Source organism: Typopeltis vanoorti, chromosome 11 (assembly GCF_054136105.1).
Source record: "Typopeltis vanoorti isolate ZY-2024b chromosome 11, IOZ_Tvanoo_1.0, whole genome shotgun sequence".
NCBI lineage: Eukaryota > Metazoa > Arthropoda > Arachnida > Uropygi > Thelyphonidae > Typopeltis > Typopeltis vanoorti.
The window spans coordinates 72,882,470-72,906,634 of NC_143559.1; the positions used below are offsets into that span (position 1 = coordinate 72,882,470).

The 24,165-nt window shown below is 33.5% G+C and overlaps 1 protein-coding gene and 3 non-coding genes across 4 annotated transcripts; 1 reads left to right on the plus strand and 3 right to left on the minus strand.

Annotated features, from left to right (window-relative positions):
• Window positions 1-459: 459 nt before the first annotated feature.
• Window positions 460-541, minus strand: TRNAS-GCU (transfer RNA serine (anticodon GCU)). The gene has a single exon. It is a non-coding gene; the product is annotated as a tRNA-Ser (tRNA).
• Window positions 542-7,283: 6,742 nt separating this feature from the next.
• TRNAT-UGU (transfer RNA threonine (anticodon UGU)) lies at window positions 7,284-7,356 on the minus strand. The gene has a single exon. It is a non-coding gene; the product is annotated as a tRNA-Thr (tRNA).
• A 4,270-nt stretch (window positions 7,357-11,626) lies between these two features.
• On the plus strand, window positions 11,627-12,943 carry LOC150101730 (homeodomain-interacting protein kinase 3-like). The gene has a single exon (XM_090399900.1). The coding sequence runs from the start codon at window positions 11,627-11,629 to the stop codon at window positions 12,941-12,943; it is 1,317 nt and encodes a 438-aa protein (XP_090256026.1).
• A 6,248-nt stretch (window positions 12,944-19,191) lies between these two features.
• TRNAS-GCU (transfer RNA serine (anticodon GCU)) lies at window positions 19,192-19,273 on the minus strand. Its single transcript has one exon. It is a non-coding gene; the product is annotated as a tRNA-Ser (tRNA).
• Between the last annotated feature and the right edge of the window lie 4,892 nt (window positions 19,274-24,165).

Below are 24,165 nucleotides of genomic sequence, written 5' to 3' on the forward strand. Positions count from 1 at the left end.
GGAACAGGATTTGGAAAAGTCCGTAAAATAACTTCATCGAAATCGGACATGTCTCATTTTCATATTCAGTTTTTTTTATTTGTAACTGTTCCTTTACACTTAAATAAAGTAATATTATTTTTTGAATATTGATTTATTTCACATCTTCTTTATTTAAGAACATTAAATAAAGAACATATGTGCGAAAAGTAAATAACACATTCTTTATTTAATTTTTGAAGTCATGTCCTTTTTTAAAATAACTTCACGACTCTCCTTGTTTGCTTAAATCAGAATAAGATAGAGAGGATAAAGAAAAATATCAGCATCTCGTCAAATATAATTTAAGTTCAATTTTCAAAATTTACAACTGTTCTTGGAATTGTCATAAATTATGAAAGAAGCATACACGAAGCAAAGGAAATTTTAGATTGTTTTTGAAATGAGTTAGTTATTCGAAGAGTGAGAAAAGGAAAAATCCGACGAGGATGGGATTCGAACCCACGCGGGGAAACCCCAATGGATTAGCAGTCCATCGCCTTAACCACTCGGCCACCTCGTCTCTTACATTCTGATTTCCTACTAATGTCAAATGAGCTTATTTTCTGTATATAAATCAATTGATTTTGAGACACTGGTCCTCAAAAATGGTTTTCATAGTTTGTTCGTCCTAGACACTTGAAGATTTACAAGTAATCATTTCATGAGTTTAACTAAAGAGATAGAAACTTCTCAAAACTTGTTTGTTTGAATATGTTATTAGGTCAAAATCCAAGAAAAATTAAGAAAGGTTAATGAAGAAAATAAATAAAATGATAAATATGACTATATATTGGTTATATTTTTATATAACGAATATATTAATAAACGCCTCTCGATATCATGGATTATTGCAATCCAATTTTTAAAAAAAAAACTTTATGAGGCAATTACAAACATCGATAACAATATCTTATTATCATTCTGGTACTGGGAGACTTCAGTCCATTAAAAGTAGCAATAATGAGAATTAGATAATTTTTGATTCATAATTTCCTGACTTCCAGGAATATGTACTTTACATTGAAGTAGTTCTTAGAGCAATTAATTAGGATTTGAACTTGTTTTTCGAGGCAGATTTTTGTTTAATGCTTACTCTAAACTAACAGAAAGACAGTGCTTCAGATTTTTCTTCAGTGCTGAGGTTTTCTCTGTGTCAGTTAAAAGAATTATTAGCATTCATTGCATTGAGCCATTTTACACATTTCGTTTGCACTTGCCAAATAATTTACAAATAGGGTAAGAAGTTCTGGTGATAATTTCTGTTAATTAGGAGATTACTGGAAAATATTGGCAGATTCAGACAGGAATGAATCCTGTTGACCTTCAATACGTAATATTTATTTCGTATGAAATACATTTCATATATTAAATTAAAAAAGTGTTAAAAATAACTCCTATAATGCCTTTTATTCCCCCAAAGGGAATAGTTGGAGCTGCTTTAGCTCCAACTTTTGCCTACCTAACTTTCGAAGTACAGTAGGCAACCAGCTTCATCTGTCACAATTTACTGATATTTATTCCCAAGTATCAACAAAGTAAAGTTTTTGGAAAGAGACAACTGCGCCATTTTCGTGGCCCTAAATCTTAAGACTCGTGTTATTGTATATCTTACAATAATAAGTTGTATGAGTTATACAGTTGATTTTCTTGAGATGCTGGATTAAAAACCGACCTTCCAGGAGGGAAACCTCTTCTTGCTCCCTTGCCAGCGATCGACTTGGTCGGAACCTGTCGATGAAAGGCTTAGGAAAAAGTTTCACTAGTTGGGGACTAGAATTGAATTTAGAAATATTTCTAGATTCGCGCTAGCAATTTGGATGTAAACATCACTTCCACAGGGACTACATATATATCCAAAAATTTTAAATCCCAAGTGTCTTTCTTCTCCAATTTAGCAACATAGAAAAATCAAGGAAGAGAAGGACGAAATGATTATTTTAATGACTTTTTTAAAATTTTCAACTTTTTAGTTTCAGAAAGTGTGCAGATATACCTTGAAGTTCAATTAATAAGATATTTTAAATTTATGAAAAAACTACATCCATACATTGTTATACCTGATTACCGTATATGTCGGCATATAAGATGATATCTGAAGTTTCTCTTGATTCAACAATCTTTCTTTCGAGTTCATCGTAGCACACATGGATATTAGCAGTTTGAGTCCAGTTTACAATGTGCTGGCGGCCTTCGTCTGAGTTAGCAGAAAAGAGAACGTGGCTAGAGAGAGCGCTAGCTCTAGTCCTGTTATAGGAGATATCTCTACGGTGTTCATCCAAACGTAGAAGGATGGATTTAGCAGTCTGTCCATAATATGGCTTTCCGCAATAACACAAAATCTTGTAGACTCCTGGAAACTGAGTAGGAAGATGTTTCTGTTTATGTTTGCAAAGTAATGAACGAAGTTTTGGAAGCGTAGTGTAGCACGTTTTGAAGTTACCGATATATTGATGATATTTATATATATATATATATATATTATATATATATATTGATGATATCTGGTACCGATATATTGATGATATTTTCCTCATCTGGGAAGATGGCATCAATAACCTCTATTTATTTTTAGACCACCTAAACAAGTGCCACGAAAAAATCTCTTTCACCCTCGAACTGGAATCGGATGACTGTCTTCCCTTTTTAGACCTCAAACTTACCATATGTGCTGAGAACATTAAAATCTCAATTTTTAGAAAGCGTACTCATACTGATAGATACCTTCATGCTTCCTCCCATCACTATCCTCCACAAAAATGTGTTATTATTTCCACTTTATCCCACCGAGCCAAATCATTACCTACCGAAGAAACAGAAATTATAAATGAACTCAGTTTTCTTAAAAAAACGTTTATTAACAATGGCTTCTCTCCAAAGAAGATTGACAAATTTCTTTCCCCCCAGGCACTCAACTACTGCTGAAGATCACCCTCCCCCAAGAGCCTTCATCTCCTTACCTTGCATCAGCTCTCTTTCACCAAAACTGGCAAAGATTCTAAAGAAATTTAACTTCAAAACCTGCTACACTACGCTTCCAAAACTTCGTTCATTACTTTGCAAACATAAACAGAAACATCTTCCTACTCAGTTTCCAGGAGTCTACAAGATTTTGTGTGATTGCGGAAAGCCATATTATGGACAGACTGCTATAAATCCATCCTTCTACGTTTGGATGAACACCCTAGAGATATCTCCTATAACAGGACTAGAGTTAGCGCTCTCTCTAGCCACGTTCTCTTTTCTGCTAACTCAGACGAAGGCCGCCAGCACATTGTAAACTGGACTCAAACTGCTAATATCCATGTGTGCTACGATGAACTCGTAGCACACATGGATATTAGTGTGTGCTACGAGAGTCTTGATTCAACAATCTTTCGAAAGAAAGATTGTTGAATCAAGAGAAATTTCTCTAGATTCCTCTCATATCAACAACAGCCTGAGTTACAATCTCTCCGACGCACACGTTGCTTCTGTTCAGTACTGGCGCACTCGCGACAGCGCGTAGTATTCGTTCGTATGGAACTCATACTAGCATTTTTTCAAACATGCTACTGTTTTTCACTTGTTCTGTTAGTACAATTTAAGTCTCTGTAATTTTTTTATATAATTCTTTGAGTATCATACCTGACGATGTTCTTGTAACGAAACTAGTAAACTAGTAGTATCTTGTTAAATATATCTTGCCATCTTTTCTCTCGGTAATATTCATTAAACTTATTATATATATATATATATATATATATATAATCAATATGTTTGTTATGGTAGGCATATAGTATTTTTCATTTAAATTTTGATAAAAATCTTATTTGCATGATGAAGTGAATTACAGTATACGAAATTGAAAGCTGCAATAAACATAATAATTTTACCTCTTTTCCTAAGAAGATATCATTCAGAAATTACAGTAAAAATGGCTGCTGTGATTTCTATGACTATTTTATATCAAAGTAAAAGTAATGTGTAAGAAGCACCGAGCAGTAAGATTTGTGGACGTCTGATACGGGAAGTATAGCAGGAAATAAAACATTTTGAAAATAAATAGATCTTGGAGATTGTCTTATACGACGGCATATACAGTAATTATTTTGTAAAGCCAAACATTTCGAACAATGTTCATTACTATCATTACACTGCAAACTTCTCTAGAAGTCTAAAATTGTTGTACATAGCGAGATGGAGATGAAATTATTAAGATTTTTATTTTGTTTTTATCGTCCTCACACATACAAATTTATGCTTAATTCAATTATGCAAGGAGGAAGAATAATGTCCTTCTCCCTCTCTCCTGTAAAACTGATTCATCATTATAATGAATGCTTCCAATTTCATACTGCACATTCAATGCAGCTACTAGGACAGATTTGACTCCTCCACTGCTAGCTGTATTTACTCTATCATTGCTTCAGTCATTATTTTTTAAAATTTTTTCTTTCTTTTGAGAGAATGATCGGAATTTCAGTAACTGTGGATTTTGTTTTCACTTTGTTGGCAATTTCATTTTTTTTTTTTTTTAAATCCAAAGAAACGATATGACTATTCTGCGAATGGATGCCTAGAAGGGGAGTTTAACTTAAACGAATATCTAAGAAACGTAGACTGGATAATAAATAAGGAAGGTTCCGGACTAATTGGAATAATCCTATTGTCCTATCCTGTTGCACCATATTCATCGGCGATAACTTTTTTTTTAGTGAATCGTCATTCCAAAAGCTATCCCTCAGACATTGCAAAAACTTAGATGGGCTTTCTCAAAACTTTGTGAGAAACATTTCTTACAACGCACCGTTAATTAAGGGAAAGCTTTGGCTGCTTGTCTTCAGTTTTTAAGATTTCTGTTAAGAGAAATGATAAAATTTTTGTTTGTAAGAATTCTGACAAGACACATTAAGAAAAGCACTTTCAAGAAGTCAGTCAAATAAATTAATCGTAATGTGACATACTAATGTCCGTAAATCGTAAAATGTTCAAATTTGATTTTCTTGAAATCCTTAAATAATTAAAAAAAAATCCCGCTAAAGCCTTTTACTTACGAAAGAAAATTAGGCTGCTTTGGCCCTATTTAACTTTTGAGTTAAATTTGAACTCGTTCAGTCTCTGCTGGTAGCCAATCAAGGAGAGCTGTTCAAGACTGTCACTAATTATAAACGTCATTCGGCGAAGAGAGGCAGACAAGTGCTGTCATCGCCTGGTCCCTAACTTAAACTCGGTACATTCATGTTTGAAATAATGTACGTTCTACGGTCGATTTTCTTGATTTTATTGGGCGAAAACCGATGTTTCTGGCAGGAAAAACGCTCTTGTCCGTTTCAGAGATCGACTAACTTCGGAAACGGTCGAACAAAGGCCTTCGAATTGACGAATAGAATCAATCTTAGAACGATCCTTCTTCAGACGGTCTAGCGCTATGGATGCAAATGTCATTTCCACAAGGTTACACTTGCTTAAATAAATACAAAACGGTCTTTACTTCCTGAAATCATAAAATCGTTTAGTATTATTATTGTGTAACACCTGCAAGGATTCATAGATGGAAGCACTCTACCTAACTGTACATAACCCTTTGCCTCCCCTGTACATAATTTGGCTTGCTACTAACGACACTACCCTCTCTTAATCACTCCATTATTCAGAATAAGAGCTGCCATCGTTGGCCAAGTGAACAAGATACTATGTTTCCAATCTGAAGACTGTTGTTTCGAATTTTGTGAATGGTTTTTAGCAGTAAGTCATGAAGGTTATAATCATCATCATCATCAAGGAAGTATGTATTTGCTTAAGAAAGTAGTTTTCATATTATTTAATCGTTATTCTTCCACGGTAATGATATCAGGTAGTTTTCCAACCTGTCGTGGCGGTGATTGTCATAATCAAAATAATAAATAAAACACACACAACAACGATCGGGAAGTTGATCGGGAAGACATGGATTATTCGAAAAGTGATAAGAAAAAGAAACTTGAAGTTCGAAGAGGATGAGATTCGTACCTACGCGGGAAAATGCCGGTGGAGTCTATCGAATTAAATACTCGGCCGCATTGTCTTCTTTATTTACTTTTTTCTGCTGCAGTTAAACAAATAATGAACTGACAGAAGAAATTTCTCTTTCTCGCTTTCTATGTAAATAAATATTTACACAAAATAAATAAATTGATTTTGAGACAAGTAGTTTAGATATCAAATTTATGTAGGTTACATTTCCTGGTGGTCATAGACGGATGCATTTAATGAGTTGAAAAAGACTTTTTTCATAACCTTCTTTATACTTTACTAGAAAAAAACTTCGTAAAGAAAAAGTGTAAGGTTTTAAAATTTGGAAAGCAAAGGTGGGATATGTGTAACCAGTGGTGAGCTATGGAAATTTTAACAAAGGGCCCGCATCATCGAGCAAAAAAACAAAAACAGCAAAAAAAAACAACAACCGTATTTCCGTAAATACAGCTTTTTTGTATATTTGCACATAATCAACTGTGTTAATTTATCTTAGAAAAACATTTTTTAACTATCAAAATATAATAAGAATGAAATCGTTTATAATCTTTTATAAAACATTTGACTGGCTACCAGAAGGGAGAAGGGTAAAGATAGCGCATGCGCTTATTTTATTTTCAAAGTTGGGTGCATTCGTTATAGAGGGGTTGAAACAATAATTCCAAATAATCAATACACTGCCGAATAGGCTAAATTTTGTTAGGATACCGTATGAGTTTGTCGCTTAATATGTATAAAAAAAAATGTTTTTTTTAAAAAAAAAAAAAAAACACCACTAGATGCAACGTATAGGATTGGCGGGGATATTCTAGAAGTGGGGGAGATGAAACATCTGGTGAGATGGGTGATACGGACTTGAAATTTCTTAGACATTTTGCTAAAATTGTGAGGGCAGCGGATTATGGGAATGTTGCGGAGAAGACCGACATGTAGAGGTAAGAATGTGTTGATTGCGTTGTACAAGACTTTCATTAGGCCGCATATGGACTACTGTGCACAGATTTGGTCTCCGGGTTTTGAAAAGGATAATGAATTCTGGCCATCAATGTATGCCGGCAAACCTTGATGCCCAGTACTTTTTAATTTCAATACTGATGTTTTCCATCAATTCATAGACACGTCGTATCAGAAATAGTTAGGCAAAGCTTTGTTATGTTCTGTTGGCTTGGGATTAAACGTGTTTATTTTCTCTACCTACCGTTTCACAAGATTTATTACTAAAATTTAGGAAATTTTAAACTCACTCTTATATAATTATAATTAAAATAATAAGCCTCCAGTGAGAATTGAACTCACGACCCCTGGTTTACAAGACCAGTGCTCTAACCACTGAGCTACAGAGGCTATTTTCTCAAATAACTTTTAATCTCTTTGATATTACTATTTGATACAATTATTTAATTTTGTGAAATTGCTTCTCGCAATTCTATAGTACTACAAAGCATCGTGGTTCATATGTAAGTTCATTCCTGCTTTCATTTGACCAATTTTTTTTAAAAAAAATTATCTTCTATTTAAGAGTTATTTCTTATTATATGTGTGACACATTTTGGTTTTTTCATACTTATTTCTAATTTCTTAAGAAATAAGTATGAAAAAACATAACGATGATTATATTCTTAGTTACATTATTCTGTTTGGTACATTTTTTTGATTTGTTTTAATTAAGAATATTATTAATAATATAAATTGTTAAATAATTTAAGCACGCTCTTATTTGACTACATATTGACTTCTTAAAGTTTACTTTAAGAAGTCAATTGTAGTCTTAAACCGATTTTGATGATTCTGTTTTGAGATTTTCTCTCTCTTTCACTCGCATCACAAACAAACATACATAAAACGTTCTTCCTGTTCAGCTATCCAGATTATTCATTTGGTTAGTTTGATGGGAATTCAATTCCTATAAACCCCCATTCTTCCGCATTGACTTCTTTTTTTTTCCCCATAAGGATAGAGTTCCTCTATCCGAATCGAAATGATACCTGCAAATATCAAGATACGAAAAAAAAAAGTAGTTATTATAAATTCACTGTTCGAAGTTCTCATACAGTATTCTCTTTTCCAATTTACGCTAAAAATATTCTTATGTATCGCAAACCTTACAATTTCATTTTGACGTTTTGTATAATAAGAAAATCAAAACAGTGATGATGTTTGAAGCTTTCTGCATAATTACATGCAACATATATTTCACAAAATGGAAACCATCTCTACTAGCATCGGTGTAACGCGTAAAACTAAGTAATGTATTTGGCCTTCACTTTATTCTCTAATTGGATCGAGAAATCGCTGACACCAGAACGTAATGACTTAAACACATCGCAAACGATGAAGAAATGGGATAATCGCAACTTTGCGACACATAATGCAAACTCATGAGCAATACAAGTTGACTGGGTGAGCTTAGGGTTGCATTGGCATATTTAGCATTGACATATCTAGATTGTATTCCTAGTAACAAATGCTTGTTTCGTGGCAATTGAAAGTTTTGTTTTTTCGGGAATAAAATTATTTTGAGAACAGAAAACCTTGTTATATAAACATGAGACAAATTATATTATGTTTAGTCGAAAAGCGGTCTAAATATCCCAACAGGCCAAATGCGACAAATACCATGTACACTGGGCGTGATTCTGTGCGTACATCACCCGTGTCATACAAAAAGCGTGTCAAATAAATAAATAATGAAATATTTTAAAAAATAATAAAATTATTTGCCAATTGACTGATACTACTAATCCGTTATCTCCCGCCGAATGGGTCATTCTACGCGAATTATGCAATTTATTATAAACTCCTTCTTAGCGCATTTAGAATAACGACGGTACGTTGAGCCCTTCCATTCGAAAAGGCCTAAATTCGATTCTCATGACGAGAGGAATCTTTATATGGGTTTTTTCAATTGAAAGTGAGTTAGCCGATCTCCTACGGAAGTAGCAGTTTTTTTTTTTTTTTTCCTCCCGGAAACTCGAGTTTTTTATCTTGTTTACAGAAAAACCCAGCCTTGAGAACACGCGCAATTTACAGACAAAAAAAACACTAGTGGTAGTACTGGACAGTAGATGGCTTGGTGATGATGATGATGGTAGTGATGGTTGCTGTAGTTGGTGGATTAAGCGGTGGAGACAGACAGTTGTAGAGTAGGTGCCCTCCCTCGATGGGCTCCCTTGAGATCTCGTAATAATAATAATAATAATAATAATAATAATAATAATAATAATAACAACAACAACATATTGTTTAATATAGTCTCCACTACAAATTTGTTAATTTTGAATTACAGCAGATACTGAACTTAAAAGAAAATTTTTTGAAAATTCGATTGCCACTGATTTCCTCAAGTTATTCTCGTTATAAATACTTCAAGTTATAAATCCTGAAGTACATGAAGTAAATGCCGTATATGTCGACGTATAAGACGACTCTCAAATACTACAGAAAACCCCTCGAAATCAAGTGTAGTCTTATACGGCGAGTATAAAAAGGGAAGCTTAATTTCTTGGATGAACATTTAGGTAGTTACAAGACATCATTATATAAGAAAATAGGCAGTTTTTATAAACAAATCAGATTAATTTTTTGTCACATAAATTTATTTAAAATACTGTATTTCAATAGATTAAAAAACAAATAATAATTATTAACCTCAACTTTTATGTTAATTTTCTTCATCATCTGTTGAAAATAGTTCTTCAGATTCATTGTTTAAATGATCGTCATATGGATCCCAGTTCGAATCTGGTGAATTGATTTCGTTTTCATCGTCATCAGTGTCCCACAACAGATCATCTTCCATACCATCCATAAGATTAGAGATCAAAAAATCAAATCAGCTAATGCCTATTTGTTCCCGTATAGGAAGTAGGCGGGGCCGTTTACCCTATCTCATTCTTAAATGATTTTATTACAGTCTCTACTTTTATTTATTCCATGCTTTGATCACAAAATTGCACAATATATCAAGTGATGCAGCGCACATAGATCCACCGTTTGTAAATGATTTTCACCAGTCAACATCCAATTATTCCACTCTTCTCGCATATGATCTTTAAATGGTTTGTTCAAGCAGACGTCTAGCGGTTGCAATATAGAAGATAAACCATCTGGTATAACAGTAACTTTTGGGTTATCTTTTTCTAGAAGACTTTTAGAATTCTCGATTAAATCACTACAAAACATATCCCATACAAATAAACTGCGTTTCTTCATTATACCACCTGGTCGCGTGTTCCACACATTATTTATCCATACTTTCTATATTTATATAAAAAGAAATGTAACATTTCTTTCTATAGGAGGAACTCCTTATGTCGTACATCGGGAATTATTTATTGTTGTTGCACTTGTCGTTTCTGAATGCCAACTAAAGTAACCCACACTATGTCACCAATGTGTCATATGTTAGGTGTGTATAGTCTATGATCGCTTTTCCTGTTTTGCGAGGTGAAAATTCCGAGTTGCCGATGAGAAAAATAATGCCATCTCTTTAATTTTTGTTCAGCCACTCTGGTCACAAAACTCTACAGTTTCATCTTGAGCTTTTCGCCTAATACGAGAACAAACACGCATTCAACATACATGTCACGAAGTGAAGACCATCTCTGTAAGCACAGGTGCAAAATTTAAAATAAATATATTTGGCCGTAAGTTATTGTTCTGTTGTCGAAGCGGATGGAAAATTCTTTGGAACAAAAACACCACAACAAAAGGAATTAAAGAAATCTCTGAGATGTATTAATATAGTGTGCACAATTGCATCGAGAACACTGCATGTTTTGTAAAAATAGGACTTAAATAATTTGTTAAGGGAAAAAATGTTTCTTTTTTTCGTCATCCAGTTCAGTTGTCAATGTCTGCGGTGTTCGTTGAACTTTTAGAATTAATGTAATAAATTGGACGTTTGGTCTGGAAGAATTCAGAGAAAAATCTCAGCATGATTAATTCTTGTTCAATTTCCTAGCTTCGGCAGTAGACCTCTAAGAAGAAAAAAAGTAGTAGCATTTATTCTCAAAAGGGTGTAGGTGAGGCCATTTAACTCTATCTTGCGGTTAAAGACCCATAATCTTTAAATAATCACAAATTGCTGGTCCAAGAACGCTGGCGATTTTAATTCGCACTTGGGGAGGGGAGCAATGTAGACAACTGCAGCCATCTCATGATCTCTAATCGCAACCGTTATATATTATTTTCTGAAACAGAGAGAATTTTATTATTTATTTTCTTCTTGTTTAAGGGATGAAATTCGTTGAGGAATTTTGAAATTCGAGCATCTGAGGAAGCGGTGGAAGAGGGGCTTAGAAAAATGCTTCTTTAGTAGGAGACTAGAAAAGAGTTATGAACTCAAACCAGCAATTACCTCACTGACAATCCTAAGTTTATGTCCCGATGCTCTTATTTCGTACGAGAGTAATTTACGAAACAAGTCAATTTGTCCAATCAGAACAGGTTAATATAGAACTTGATAATTTATAGCTATGGGTGCGAGAGTAACATTGGTTTCGTGTATAAAATAGGCGTCAGATGCTAAAGAAATTTGCGAAGAGTTTTCACCTGTTGTGTTGCTGTTCTCAGTAGAATTTCACAGAGAATTATCAAGAAATCAATTCAAAAAATGGGGTCCGTTTCCAAGAACATTTTCAACATTCAGCTCCAAGGTGAAGATGAAACGCCTTTTTTGACGAAGTTCAAACGCAAGAGAGAACATTGTTCAGATGAAATCACAAGCCAGGAAGTGAAAGATAAAAGGAAGCGATTGAATAAGGAAGAATCTCGAGTCTCAAGAAACTTAAAGTCGGAGCAGAACGTTGGTTTTATAATTGTTATAGATGATAAATGCGAAGACTTTTTTAAAGGTGCAGTTCTTAATTCTCCTTCCGTAAATTACACAGTAATTGATGAAATCACAGAGGGCGCCTTTGGAGGAATGTACGAATGCTGCCGTTCAGGTGAGAACTCATTTGTCGCAATCAGAACTGTAAATCACAATTATTTTGGAAAAGAGTTTCTACAGTCAGAAATCGATTTGTTGAAAGATTTAAGCAAATGCTCGGGGGAACGCTTTCATATTGTGAAGTTTTATGAAAGTTTCGAATATAAACATTATACCTGTCTAGCATTCGAAAAGCTTGGAAAAACCCTGGAGGATCTGATGAAGGAAACAAGAAATGGCCATCTTACTCTGCCTCATTCAAGATGTATTTTGGTGCAATTACTCTCAGCTTTAGGCAAACTAAAGCAGATGGGTATCGTCCACAAAAACGTATCGCCGGATAACATAGCGTTGTGTGACACAAGGCCATTCCAGGTTAAACTTACCAATTTTGAATCGGCGTCTTATATAAAGGATACAACCAAGGAGGAGCATCCAAATCTAGTGGACTACAGTTCTCCAGAACGTTTAGTAGGTGCTGGCTTTTGTGAGAGTGCCGACATGTGGTCGTTAGGGGCTGTGATGGCTTTTCTGTTCCTGGGAAGTCGTCTATACCCCGCTCATTCTACATATGACCAACTACGGTATATTTGCGAAACTCAAGGGATCCCCCCATCGAATGTGTTGAAAAAAGGAATCAACTCGTCCAAATATTTCTACAGTGAAAATAATGAATGGAAGTTAAAAGACGTTCTTCAGTATGAAAGTGAAACGAATTTCCACTATTTTGACAACAGAAAATTCCATCTCAATGGTGTGAATTCTATTCTGAAAGTTAAGAAACCTTCATCCCAATCTGAAGCATCACTGGCGGCGGAAGTAGCAGACCGAGAAATATTCGTGGATATTTTGAAGAAGATGTTATGCTTGGATCCCAGTCAACGTATTACTCCTTCGGAAGCAAGAAATCACTCATTCGTAGTTATGGATCATCTCGTCGAGCATGCAGATTGTCAATATGCGAAGTTGTCACGTCTCCTTGTCGATCGGTACCTTTAATTGTTCAAAGGACTTCATTTGTTGATCATACTCGTGCATGTTTGGACATTCGAAAAGTATTTTAAATAAATTCGTTTAATATTGAATTATTTCGTCTGGTTATTTAGTGGAAAGTAGTTATTCCTATTATTTTTTATCAATAGGACTACCCATAATCACCCCTATTAATATATGCAAATTGCCTCATGTTTAGAGCCAACTGATTACACTTTTTGTTTCATAATATTTTTCAAATTGGTTATCAGTTACAGTAGCGAACAAATTAATCCGAACAAGTGGAATTTTCCCCAAATTTTTTGTTTCTGTTCATAATAATTTGAGTTTCGGTTTTGGTTGAGTGCTGCGTGTTTTAACTGTTTCTACGATGTTTATTAATAGTGTTGTGAATCCTCAATACTGTGAACAAGGTGACATTCATAGTGTTTTATTAATTTTGTATAACTATAAAATGGATACATCTCCTAGAAAGCGTTCAAATATATGTATCGTATTTACTCGAATATACCTTGCTCTTTTTTCTCCCAAAATTAAAATTAAAAAATCGTGGCGCAGATCTATGAGGGATTTTCGGAAACTAAAGTATCTCAGGCAGAAACTAAATTGGCGTTTATAATTAAATCTTAACTATTCATTATAACTTCTCACATTTGCTTCCATCTCTATGCATATGATTGACGCGGTTTTAACAAAAGATCGCGCGACTCAACAACAAAGGCGAACCGACGATTGTTGAGTTCAAATGCTGATTCTATTCACCGATTCCAAAATATCTGAAACTGCCATAACGACATTCACTATCTATTTCTTAAAGGTTTAAACTTTTTCGTGTTCGAGCTATATGCAAAACTTTGTAATTTCTTTTTTCGTAAAATAAGGTGAGGGGGTGCGAGGGCAAGTTATATTCGAGTAAATAAGGCAGTCTTTCTCAGGATACATCGATGTCTCAAAATGTTAATGTTTATGATATGACAGTCCGTCAAAGATTGTTTGAAGCAGGGAGGACTTTTTAGACTGTCCACAGACTAAAAAATAAAAACTGCTGAAGAAAGCTATGCAGAAAAACTGCCTCCAGCAGACCTCTTTTACTGTGTATTTTGTTTGATTGGACTGTTAAGTAGCGGAGAAGGTCATATTCTCAGATGAGAGCCATTTCTTTGTCCAAGGTGAGCGAGTACCCTATGTGTGTGTGTGTGCGGGTCTATCACCTTAACCACTCGGCCACCTTGTATCTCTGCTTCATATTTCCTACTAATGCCAAATGAGCTTATTTTCTGTATATAAATCAATTGATTTTGAGACACTGGTCCTCAAAAATGGTTTTCATAGTTTGTTCGTCCTAGACACTTGAAGATTTACAAGTAATCATTTCATGAGTTTAACTAAAGAGAGAGAAACTTCTGAAAACCTTTTAAAAAATGTTATTAGCTAAAAATACAAGAAAAATTAAAAGGTTAATGAATAAAATAAAAGTAATAAATATAGTTATATATTGATTATATATAAATATAACCAATATATTAATATATTGGAAGTCTCTCAAAAGCTCTAGTCTGAATTCACCTTTATCGGTAATGCTAATTAACTGCTCAATTTCCCGACTTCCAGGAATATGAACTTTACACTGAAGCAGTTCTTAGAGGAATTAATTAGGATTTGAACTTGTGTTTCGATGGCAGATTTCTGTTGAATGCTTACTCTAAAACATAGATTCCCAAACTTTTTCGGGCCACCGCCCACTTTGCAAGACATAAATTTCTTAACGTCCCCTATTATACACACATATATACATGCTCTATTTTCTCATTGACATCTATTTCTATCTGACATGGTAAATTTTCAAATGATTAATTAATTGAAATAGAAAATCGATAAAAAAAAATCGTGTAAGACGTGCATAAGATGAATTAAAATGCAAAATTAAAAATTTAAATGATTATCTATCGCAAAATCACGAAAATAATTAATTTTTAAATATATATTATTAATTTCTTCTATAAAGAGCCACGACCCCTAGACCGCCTGAACCCCCCAAATGATTCTGATCCCACTACATCCCCCCCCTAGAAGGCTTCAGCGCCCACTTTGGGAACCTATGCTCTAAACTAACAGAAAGACAGTGGTTCAGATTTTTCTTCAGTGCTGAGGTTTTCTCTGTGTCAGCTGAAAGTATTATTAGCATTCCGTGCATTGAGCCATTTTACACATTTCGTTTGCATTTGCCAAATAATTTAATAGGGTAAGAAAATCTCGTGATAATTTTTGTTAATTAGGAGATTAATGGAAAATATTGGCAGATTCAGACAGGAATGAATCCTGTTGACCTTCAATACATAATATTTATTTCGTATGAAATATATTTCATATATTAAATTTAAAAAAATATAAAAATAACTCATACAATGCCTTTTATTCCCCAAAAGGGAATATTCGGAGCTGCTTTAGCGCTACCTAACGTTCGAAGCCTATAGTAAGCACCCAGCTTCATCCGTCAACACTTCATCCGTCAACTGATATTGACTCCAAAGAATCATCAAAGTAAAGTTTTTGGAAAGAGACAACTGCCCATCTCGTGGCCCTAAATCTTAAGACTCTTGTCATTGTATGTCTTACAACAACAAGTTATGTGAGTTATGCAGTTGAATTTCTTGATGCTGGGTTAAAAACCGCTTTCCGTGAGGGAAAAACTCTTCTTTCTCCATATCAGCCATCGACTTAATCGGAAATTTACACCCCAAGTGTCTTTCTTCTCAAATTTAACGACATATAAAAATCAAGGAAGGGAAGGACAAAATATAATTTTACTGATTTTTTTTTTATATTTTTAACGTTTTATTTTCAGAAAGCGTGCAGATACTTTTACCTTGAAGTTCAATCAATCAGATATTTCAAATTTATGAAACAAACTGGACATCACACATTGTTATAGCTGATTACTATATAAGTCAGCATATAAGACGATATTTCAATTAAAAACAAAATTGCTGAAACAAGGAAAACATCTTATACTCCGAGTATAACATCTGATCTTTGAACTCAACAGTAGAAAACATTTCCAGAAATCAACCATCTCTTACAGCAATGAACTCTCTAACTGTTAGATGAATGTATTGTGTTATAATAAGCATTTTCTTTTATAAAATGCTAATTAGCGTGTTAATATACTCATATATTATTATATTAAATATTTTCACCTAAAAATCAAGTAACTCCTTTTATTCTCTGAATAGGGAGTATGCGAGTCCTGTTTTTTTTTATTTATTTTTTTTTCCGGCCTAGTTAGCTTTTGAAGACAAAGTGGACATTGCAAATTCTACTGGTAGCCAGTCAGAGATAGATGGCTCAAAACTGTTCCAATTATAAGCACAACCGATGAAAAGACTGGCAAACAGGTGCTGTCATCTCTTGGTACCCAATGTTAACAGAAAATGTGTGAAATAATATGGATTCTATGGTCAATTTTCTTGTGTTTACGGGGAGAAAAACCCCCATGTAGTATTTTTCATTACAATTGGTGGGGGGGACTTTACTTGCATGACGAAGTGAATTACAATATACGAAACCGATGGCTGCAATGTTATTATATGTTATGCTTGGATCCCAGTCAACGTATTACTCCTTCGGAAGCAAGAGATCACTCATTCGTTGTTGTGGATCATCTCGTGGAGCATGCAGATTGTCGATATCCGAAGTTGTCACGTCTCATTATCCATCGGTACCTCTAATGGTGTGGCGCTAAAGACATTATTTTTTATCATACTCGCGTATGTTTGGACATCCGAAAAGTATTTTAAATGCATTTGTTTAATATTGCATTATTTCATCTTGTAATTTAGTGTAAAATAGTATTCCTATTACTTTTTAGCTAGTTATTTTATTAATATAATCTATCCATATTCACCCTCTTTAATAATACATGCAAATTGCTTTTTTGTTTAGTGCCAACTCATTACATTTTTTTCCCATAATATTTTCCAAATCAGTTATCAGTTCCAATAGGGAACAAGCGGAATTTTCCTCAAGTTTTTGGTTTGGTTTTTGTGTCAGTTAAAAATAATTGTGGTTTCAGTTTTGGCTGAGTGTTTTAACTGTTTCTTCGATTTTTATTAATAGAGTTGTTGGGTTTGCTGTACTTTAAACCTGTTGACATTCGTAGTGTTTTAGTCATTTTAATAACAATAGTATGGATACATCTGTAAGAAAGCGTTTATTAACTATAAATATGTGTACTCTTTCTCCGCGCACATCCATGAGTCAATGAAAATGAAAAGCAAAACGAGTCCAAGATTGTCTGCTGTACACCTTAGTCAAGAGACTAAGAAGCTAGCTGGGTTAATGGTTCTGACATGACAGTCAATTATAGATTGTAGGAAGCAGGGATGCCTGTCCACAGACTAAAGAGTTAAAAACAACTGTTGACGAAGCAAAAATGAAAACATCTTATTCATAGGTGATTTTATTTGGAATTCATTTAATATTGATTTCTGTGGTCAGCAGTTTTAACAACGCGATAAGTTGGTATCATCGTTTTGGTTTTAAAAGGTGCAGTGGATTAGTTGCAAGTTCGTTGTTTTAATTGAGTTCGATATGAAGATATTTGGAACTTTGCAGTAAGACGTTCGATCTAGCTGAACAACCATACTTTGCTATACTCTATTAATTCCTTTGCAAAGCTAATAATTTCGAACATAGTTTGTACTCTTTGTAGTATAAATAGAAAATGACTTTGCGAGCTGAGTATAGTTGTTTAGATTTTTATTTCCTTTCTTTCTTTCTCTTCTCCCCCCCCCGATTTTTATGTTTAATGTAGTTCTTTATGGAGAAAGAAATTCCTTTTTTTTTTATTTATTTTTGTGTTGCAGTAATTTTTTCCACTGTTCTGAAATTGTCTGAATGTTAAAAGAGTGCTAATCTAAGTAAACTTGTTAACTACTTAGATTATAATAATGACCCACGAATTCGAGTGTTATAAAGATAGTTTTAATAATATTACTGTATGTTGTAATATTTAGTGATGCATCAAGTCGCAGGCTTGAGAATTTAAGCTTTTCACAGTGAAAACTGTCTCGTGCCTTTCAGGACAAATCTGACCCAAATTACATTTCAAGTCACTCATCATTTCGTTTTATTTATATTTGTACTTCATGAAACAGAAGCGTATCATACTACCACTACTGCTACTGAATATCTATAAACGTGATCCGTACATTGTGGTCGAAATGTATTTAGTTGGAAAAATAAAATCATTTTTAAAAAATAATCAATTGTTGTGTAATTAATTAACACGACAGAATATATTGCAGATTATTATTATTATTATAAAAACCTCCATGGAGTCAAAGACCGCAAATATTATGCTAGTGGTAGATATATTAGCGAGGAAAAGAAAACTCAATACCGATGACAGTGTAAGGGGAGGGGAGTGGGGTGTTAGCTAAACAAAAAGCTGATTTAAGAAGCCTCCCGATGGAATCCCTTTCCCCAACAATGAAAGCGCAAAGTTTTCAGGGTGCAATACCAAACTGATATTTGTTATATTTTCCCTCTCAACGCCTTAATTGCAAAACTCCTCTTTCTAATTTCTGATGAATGAGCGCCCCCCCCCCTCTCAGAATTCCTGAGCATTTCCATGAATGCGCTGCTCAGAGCTCTGTGATAACAATCATCCTCACCAGGTGTCATCAATTTAGGGAATATCATCTATGTTTGTTTTCCCTTTTTTTAAATAATGTTTATTAACAGAAAGGATACAATTTTGGCGTTCATAAGAATTCCTGACAAAGCATACATTAGGAACAGGATTTGGAAAAGTCCGTAAAATAACTTCATCGAAATCGGACATGTCTCAGTTTCAAATTCAGTTTGTTTTTATTTGTAACTGTTCCTTTACACTTAAATAAAGTAATATTCTTTTTTGAATATTGCTTTATTTCACATGTTCTTTATTTAAGAACATTAAATAAAGAACATATGTGCGAAAAGTAAATAACACATTCTTTATTTAATTTTTGAAGTCATGTCCTTTTTTAAAATAACTACCACGACTCTCCTTGTTTGCTTAAATCAGAATAAGATAGAGAGGATAATAAAAATACAATATCTCGTCAAATATAATTTAAGTTCAATTTTCAAAATTTACAACTTTTGTTGGAATTGTCATAAATTATGAAAGAAGCATACACGAAGCAAAGCAAATTTTAGATTGTTTTTTAAATGCGTTAGTTATTCGAAGAGTGAGAAAAGGAAAAAGCCGACGAAGATGAGATTCGAACCCACGCGTGGAAACCCCAAATGATTAGCAGTCCATCGCCTTAACCACTCGGCCACCTCGTCTCTTGGCTTCAATTTTCCTACTAATGTCAAATGAGCTTATTTTCTGTATATAAATCAATTGATTTTGAGACACTGGTACTGAAAAATGGTTTTCATAGTTTGTTCGTCCTAGACACTTGAAGATTTACAAGTAATCATTTCATGAGTTTAACTAAAGAGAGAGAAACTTCTCAAAACTTGTTTGTTTGAATATGTTATTAGGTCAAAATCCAGGAAAAATGAAGAAAATAAATAAAGTAATAAATATGACTATATATTGGTTATATTTTTATATAACCAATATATTAATAAATGCCTCTCGTTATCATGGATTATTGCAATCCAATTTTTTAAAAAAACTTTGTAATTGCCTCATAAACTTCGATAACGATATCTTATTATCATTCTTGTACTGAGTGACTTCAGTCCATTAAAAGTAGCAATAGTGGGAATTAGATAATTTTTGATTCATAATTTCCTGACTTCCAGGAAAATGTACTTTACATTGAAGTAGTTCTTAGAGCAATTAATTAGGATTTGAACTTGTTTTTCGAAGCAGATTTTTGTTTAATGCTTCATCTAAACTAACAGAAAGACAGTGGTTCAGATTTTTCTTCAGTGCTGAGGTTTTCTCTGTGTCAGTTAAAAGAATTATTAGCATTGCTTGCATTGAGCCATTTTACACATTTTGTTTGCACTTGCCAAATAATTTACAAATAGGGTAAGAAGTTCTCTTGATAATTTCTGTTAATTAGGAGATTACTGGAAAATATTGGCACATTCAGACAGGAATGAATACTGTTGACCTTCAATATGTAATATTTATTTCGTATGAAATACATTTCATATATTAAATTAAAAAAGTTATAAAAATAACACCTATAATGCCTTTTATTCCCCCAAAGGGAAAAGTTGGAGATGCTTTAGCTCCTACTTTTGCCTACCTAACTTTCGAAGTCTAGTAGGCAACCAGCTTCATCTGTCACAATTTACTGATATCTGTTCCCAAGTATCAACAAACTAAAGTTTTTGGAAAGAGACAACTGCGCCATTCTCGTGGCCCTAAATCTTAAGACTCGTGTTATTGTATATCTTACAATAATAAGTTGTGTGAGTTATACAGTTGATTTTCTTGAGATGCTGGATTAAAAACTGACCTTCCAGGAGGGAAATCTCTTTTTACTCCCTTGCCAGCGACCGACTTAGTCGGAACCTGTCGATGAAAGGCTTAGGAAAAAGTTTCACTAGTTGCGGACTAGAATTGAATTTAGAAATATTTCTAGAGGCGCGCTAGCAATTTGGATGTAAACATCACTTCCACAGGGACTACATATATATCCAAAAATTTTAAATCCCAAGTGTCTTTCTTCTCCAATTTAGCAACATAGAAAAATCAAGGAAGAGAAGGACGAAATGATTATTTTAATGATTTTTTTAAAATTTTCAACTTTTTAGTTTCGGAAAGTGTGCAGATATACCTTGAAGTTTAATTAATAAGATATTTTAAATTTATGAAAAAATACATCCATACATTGTTATACCTGATTACCGTATATGTCGGCATATAAGATGATATCTGAAGTTAACACAAAAATTGCTGAATCATGGAAACATCTTATACTACGAATGTAAAATCTGATCTTTGAACTCGACAATAGAAAACATGTCTAACTCTTACGGCAATATATTCTCTAATTGTGTTATGTTAAATGCATGTACTGTGTTATAATAAGATTTGCTTTTATGAAATGTTAATTAGCATGTTAATATAATGATATGTTAATATACTGATATATTATTATATTAAAATATTTTCAGCTACAAATATTAGCTAACGCCTTTTTTTAAAACCTTTCTTAGCTTTTGGAGACTGAGTGGGCAGTTCAATCTCTACTGGTAGCCAATCAGAGATAGCTGACCCAAGACTGTCTTAAATTATAAACACAACCGATGAAAAGACTGGCAAACAAGTGCTGCCATCTCTTGGTACCCAATCTTAACAGGTTATGTCTTGCGTGAAAGAGTGTGGGTTCTATGGTCAATTTTCTTGAGTTTACGGGGAGAAAATCTGAGTTAACGGGAGAAAAAAAAAACGCTTGCTTTTCACTTGGTTGGCAGAGATCGAATTAAACTATTATATATATATATATATATATATATATATATATATATATATATATATATATATATATATATATATAAATATATATATATATATATATATATATATATATATATAAATATATATATATATATATATATATATATATATATGTGTGTGTGTAATTTTAAACATTTAAACATTTTAAAAATAAATAGATCTTGGAGATTGTCTTATACGACGGCATATACAGTAATTATGTTGTAAAGCCAAACATTTCGAACAATGTTCATTACTCTCATTACACTGCAAACTTCTCTACAAGTCTAAAATTGTTGTACATAGCGAGATGGAGATGAAATTATTAAGATTTTTATTTTGTTTTTATCGCCCTCACACATACAAATTTATGCTTAATTCAATTATGCAAAGAGGAAAAATAATGTCCTTCTCCCTCTCTCCTGTAAAACTGATTCATCATTATAATGAATGCTTCCAATCCCATACTGCACATTCAATGCGGTTACTACTAGGACAGATTTGACTCCTCCACTGCTAGCTGTATTTTACTCTATCATTGCCCCAGTTATTATTTTTTTAAATTTTCTCTTTCTTTTGAGAGAATGATCGGAATTTCAGTTACTGTGGATTTTGCATTCACTTGGTTGGCAGTTTCATTTTTTTTTTTTTAAATCCAAAGAAACGAAATGACTATTCTGCGAAGGATGCCTAGAAGAGCAGTTTAACTTAAAAGAATATCTAAGAAACGCAGACTGGATAATAAATTTCTGATAAGGAAGGTACCGTCCTAATTGGAATAATCCTATTGTCCTATCCTGTTGCACCATATTCATCGGCAATAACTTTTTTCTTTAGTGAATCGTAATTCCAAAAGCTATCCCTCTGACATACCAAAAACTTAGATGGGCTTTCTCAAAACTTTGTAAGAAACATTCCTTACAACGCACCGTTAATTAAGGGAAAGCTTTGGCTGCTTGTCTTCAGTTTTTAAGATTTCTGTTAAGAGAAATGATAAAATTTTTGTTTGTAATAATACTGACAAGACACATTAAGAAAAGCACTTTCAAGAAGTCAGTCAAATAAATTAAGCGTAACGTGACATACTAATATCCGTAAATCGTAAAATGTTCAAATTTGATTTTCTTGAAATCCTTAAATAATTAAAAAAAAATCCCGCTAAAGCCTTTTACTTACGAAAGAAAATTATGAGGCTGTTTTGGCCCTATTTAACTTTTGAGTTAAATTTGAACTCGTTCAGTCTCTGCTGGTAGCCAATCAGTGAGAGCTGTTCAAGTCTGTCACTAATTATAAACGTCATTGGACGAAGAGAGGCAGACAAGTGCTGTCATCGTCTGGTACCTAACTTAAACTCGGTACATTCATGTTTGAAATAATGTACGTTCTACGGTCGATTTTCTTGATTTTATTGGGCGAAAAACCGATGTTTCTGGCAGGAAAAACGCTCTTGTCTGTTTCAGAGATCGACTAACTTCGGAAACGGTGGAAGAAAGGCCTTCGAGTTGACGAATAGAATCAAACTTAGAACGATCCTTCTTCAGACGGTCTAGCGCTATGGATGCAAATGTCATTTCCACAAGGTTACACTTGCTTAAATAAATACAAAACGGTCTCTACTTCCTGAAATCATAAAATCGTTTAGTATTATTATTGTGTAACACCTGCAAGGTGTTAATATTTATTTTGTGTAAATAAATATTTACACAAAATAAATAAATTGATTTTGAGACAAGTAGTTTAGATATGATATTTATATAGGTTACATTTCCTTGTAGTTATAGACGGATGCATTTAATGAGTTAAAAAAGACTTTTTTCATAACCTCCTTTTTACTTTGCTAGAAAAAAACTTCGTAAAGAAAAAGTGTAAGGTTTTAAAATTTGGAAAGCAAAGGTGGGATATGTGTAACCCGTGGTGAGCTATGGAAATTTTAACAAAGGGCCCGCATCATCGAGCAAAAAAACAAAACAGCCAAAAAAAAAACACCGTATTTCCGTAAATACAGCTTTTTTGAATATTTGCACATAATCAACTGTGTTAATTTATCTTAGAAAAACATTTTTTAACTATCAAAATATAATAAGAATGAAATCGTTTATAATCTTTTATAAAACATTTGATTGGCTATCAGAAGGGAGAAGGGTAAAGATAGCGCATGCGCTTATTTTATTTTCAAAGTTGGGCGCATTCGTTATAGAGGAGTTGAAACAATAATTCCAAATAATCTATACATTGCCGAATTGATTAATTTTTAATAGGTTACCGTATGAGTTTGTAACTTTATATGTTTCAAAAAAAAAAAACACCACTAGATGCAACGTATCCTAGATTGGCGGGGATATTCTAGAAGAAGTGGGGGAGATGAAAGATCTGGGTGAGATGGGTGATACGGACTTGAAATTTCTTAGATATTTTGCTAAAATTGTGAGGACAGCGGATTATGGGAATGTTGCGGAGAAGACCGATATGTAGAGGTAAGAATACGTTGATTGCGTTGTACAAGACTTTCGTTACGCCGCATATGGACTACTGTGCACAGATTTGGTCTCCGGGTTTTGAAAAGGATGATGAATTCTGGCCATCAATGTATGCCGGCAAACCTTGATGCCCAGTACTTTTTAATTTCAATACTGATGTTTTCCATCAATTCATAGACACGTCGTATCAGAAATAGTTAGGCAAAGCTTTGTTATGTTCTGTTGGCTTGGGATTAAACATGTTTATTTTCTCTACCTACCGTTTCACAAGATTTATTACTAAAATTTAGGAAATT

Excerpts from the sequence above, each read along its gene's own strand:
- LOC150101730 (XM_090399900.1), top strand. The coding sequence starts at position 11,627 with ATGGGGTCCGTTTCCAAGAACATTTTCAACATTCAGCTCCAAGGTGAA.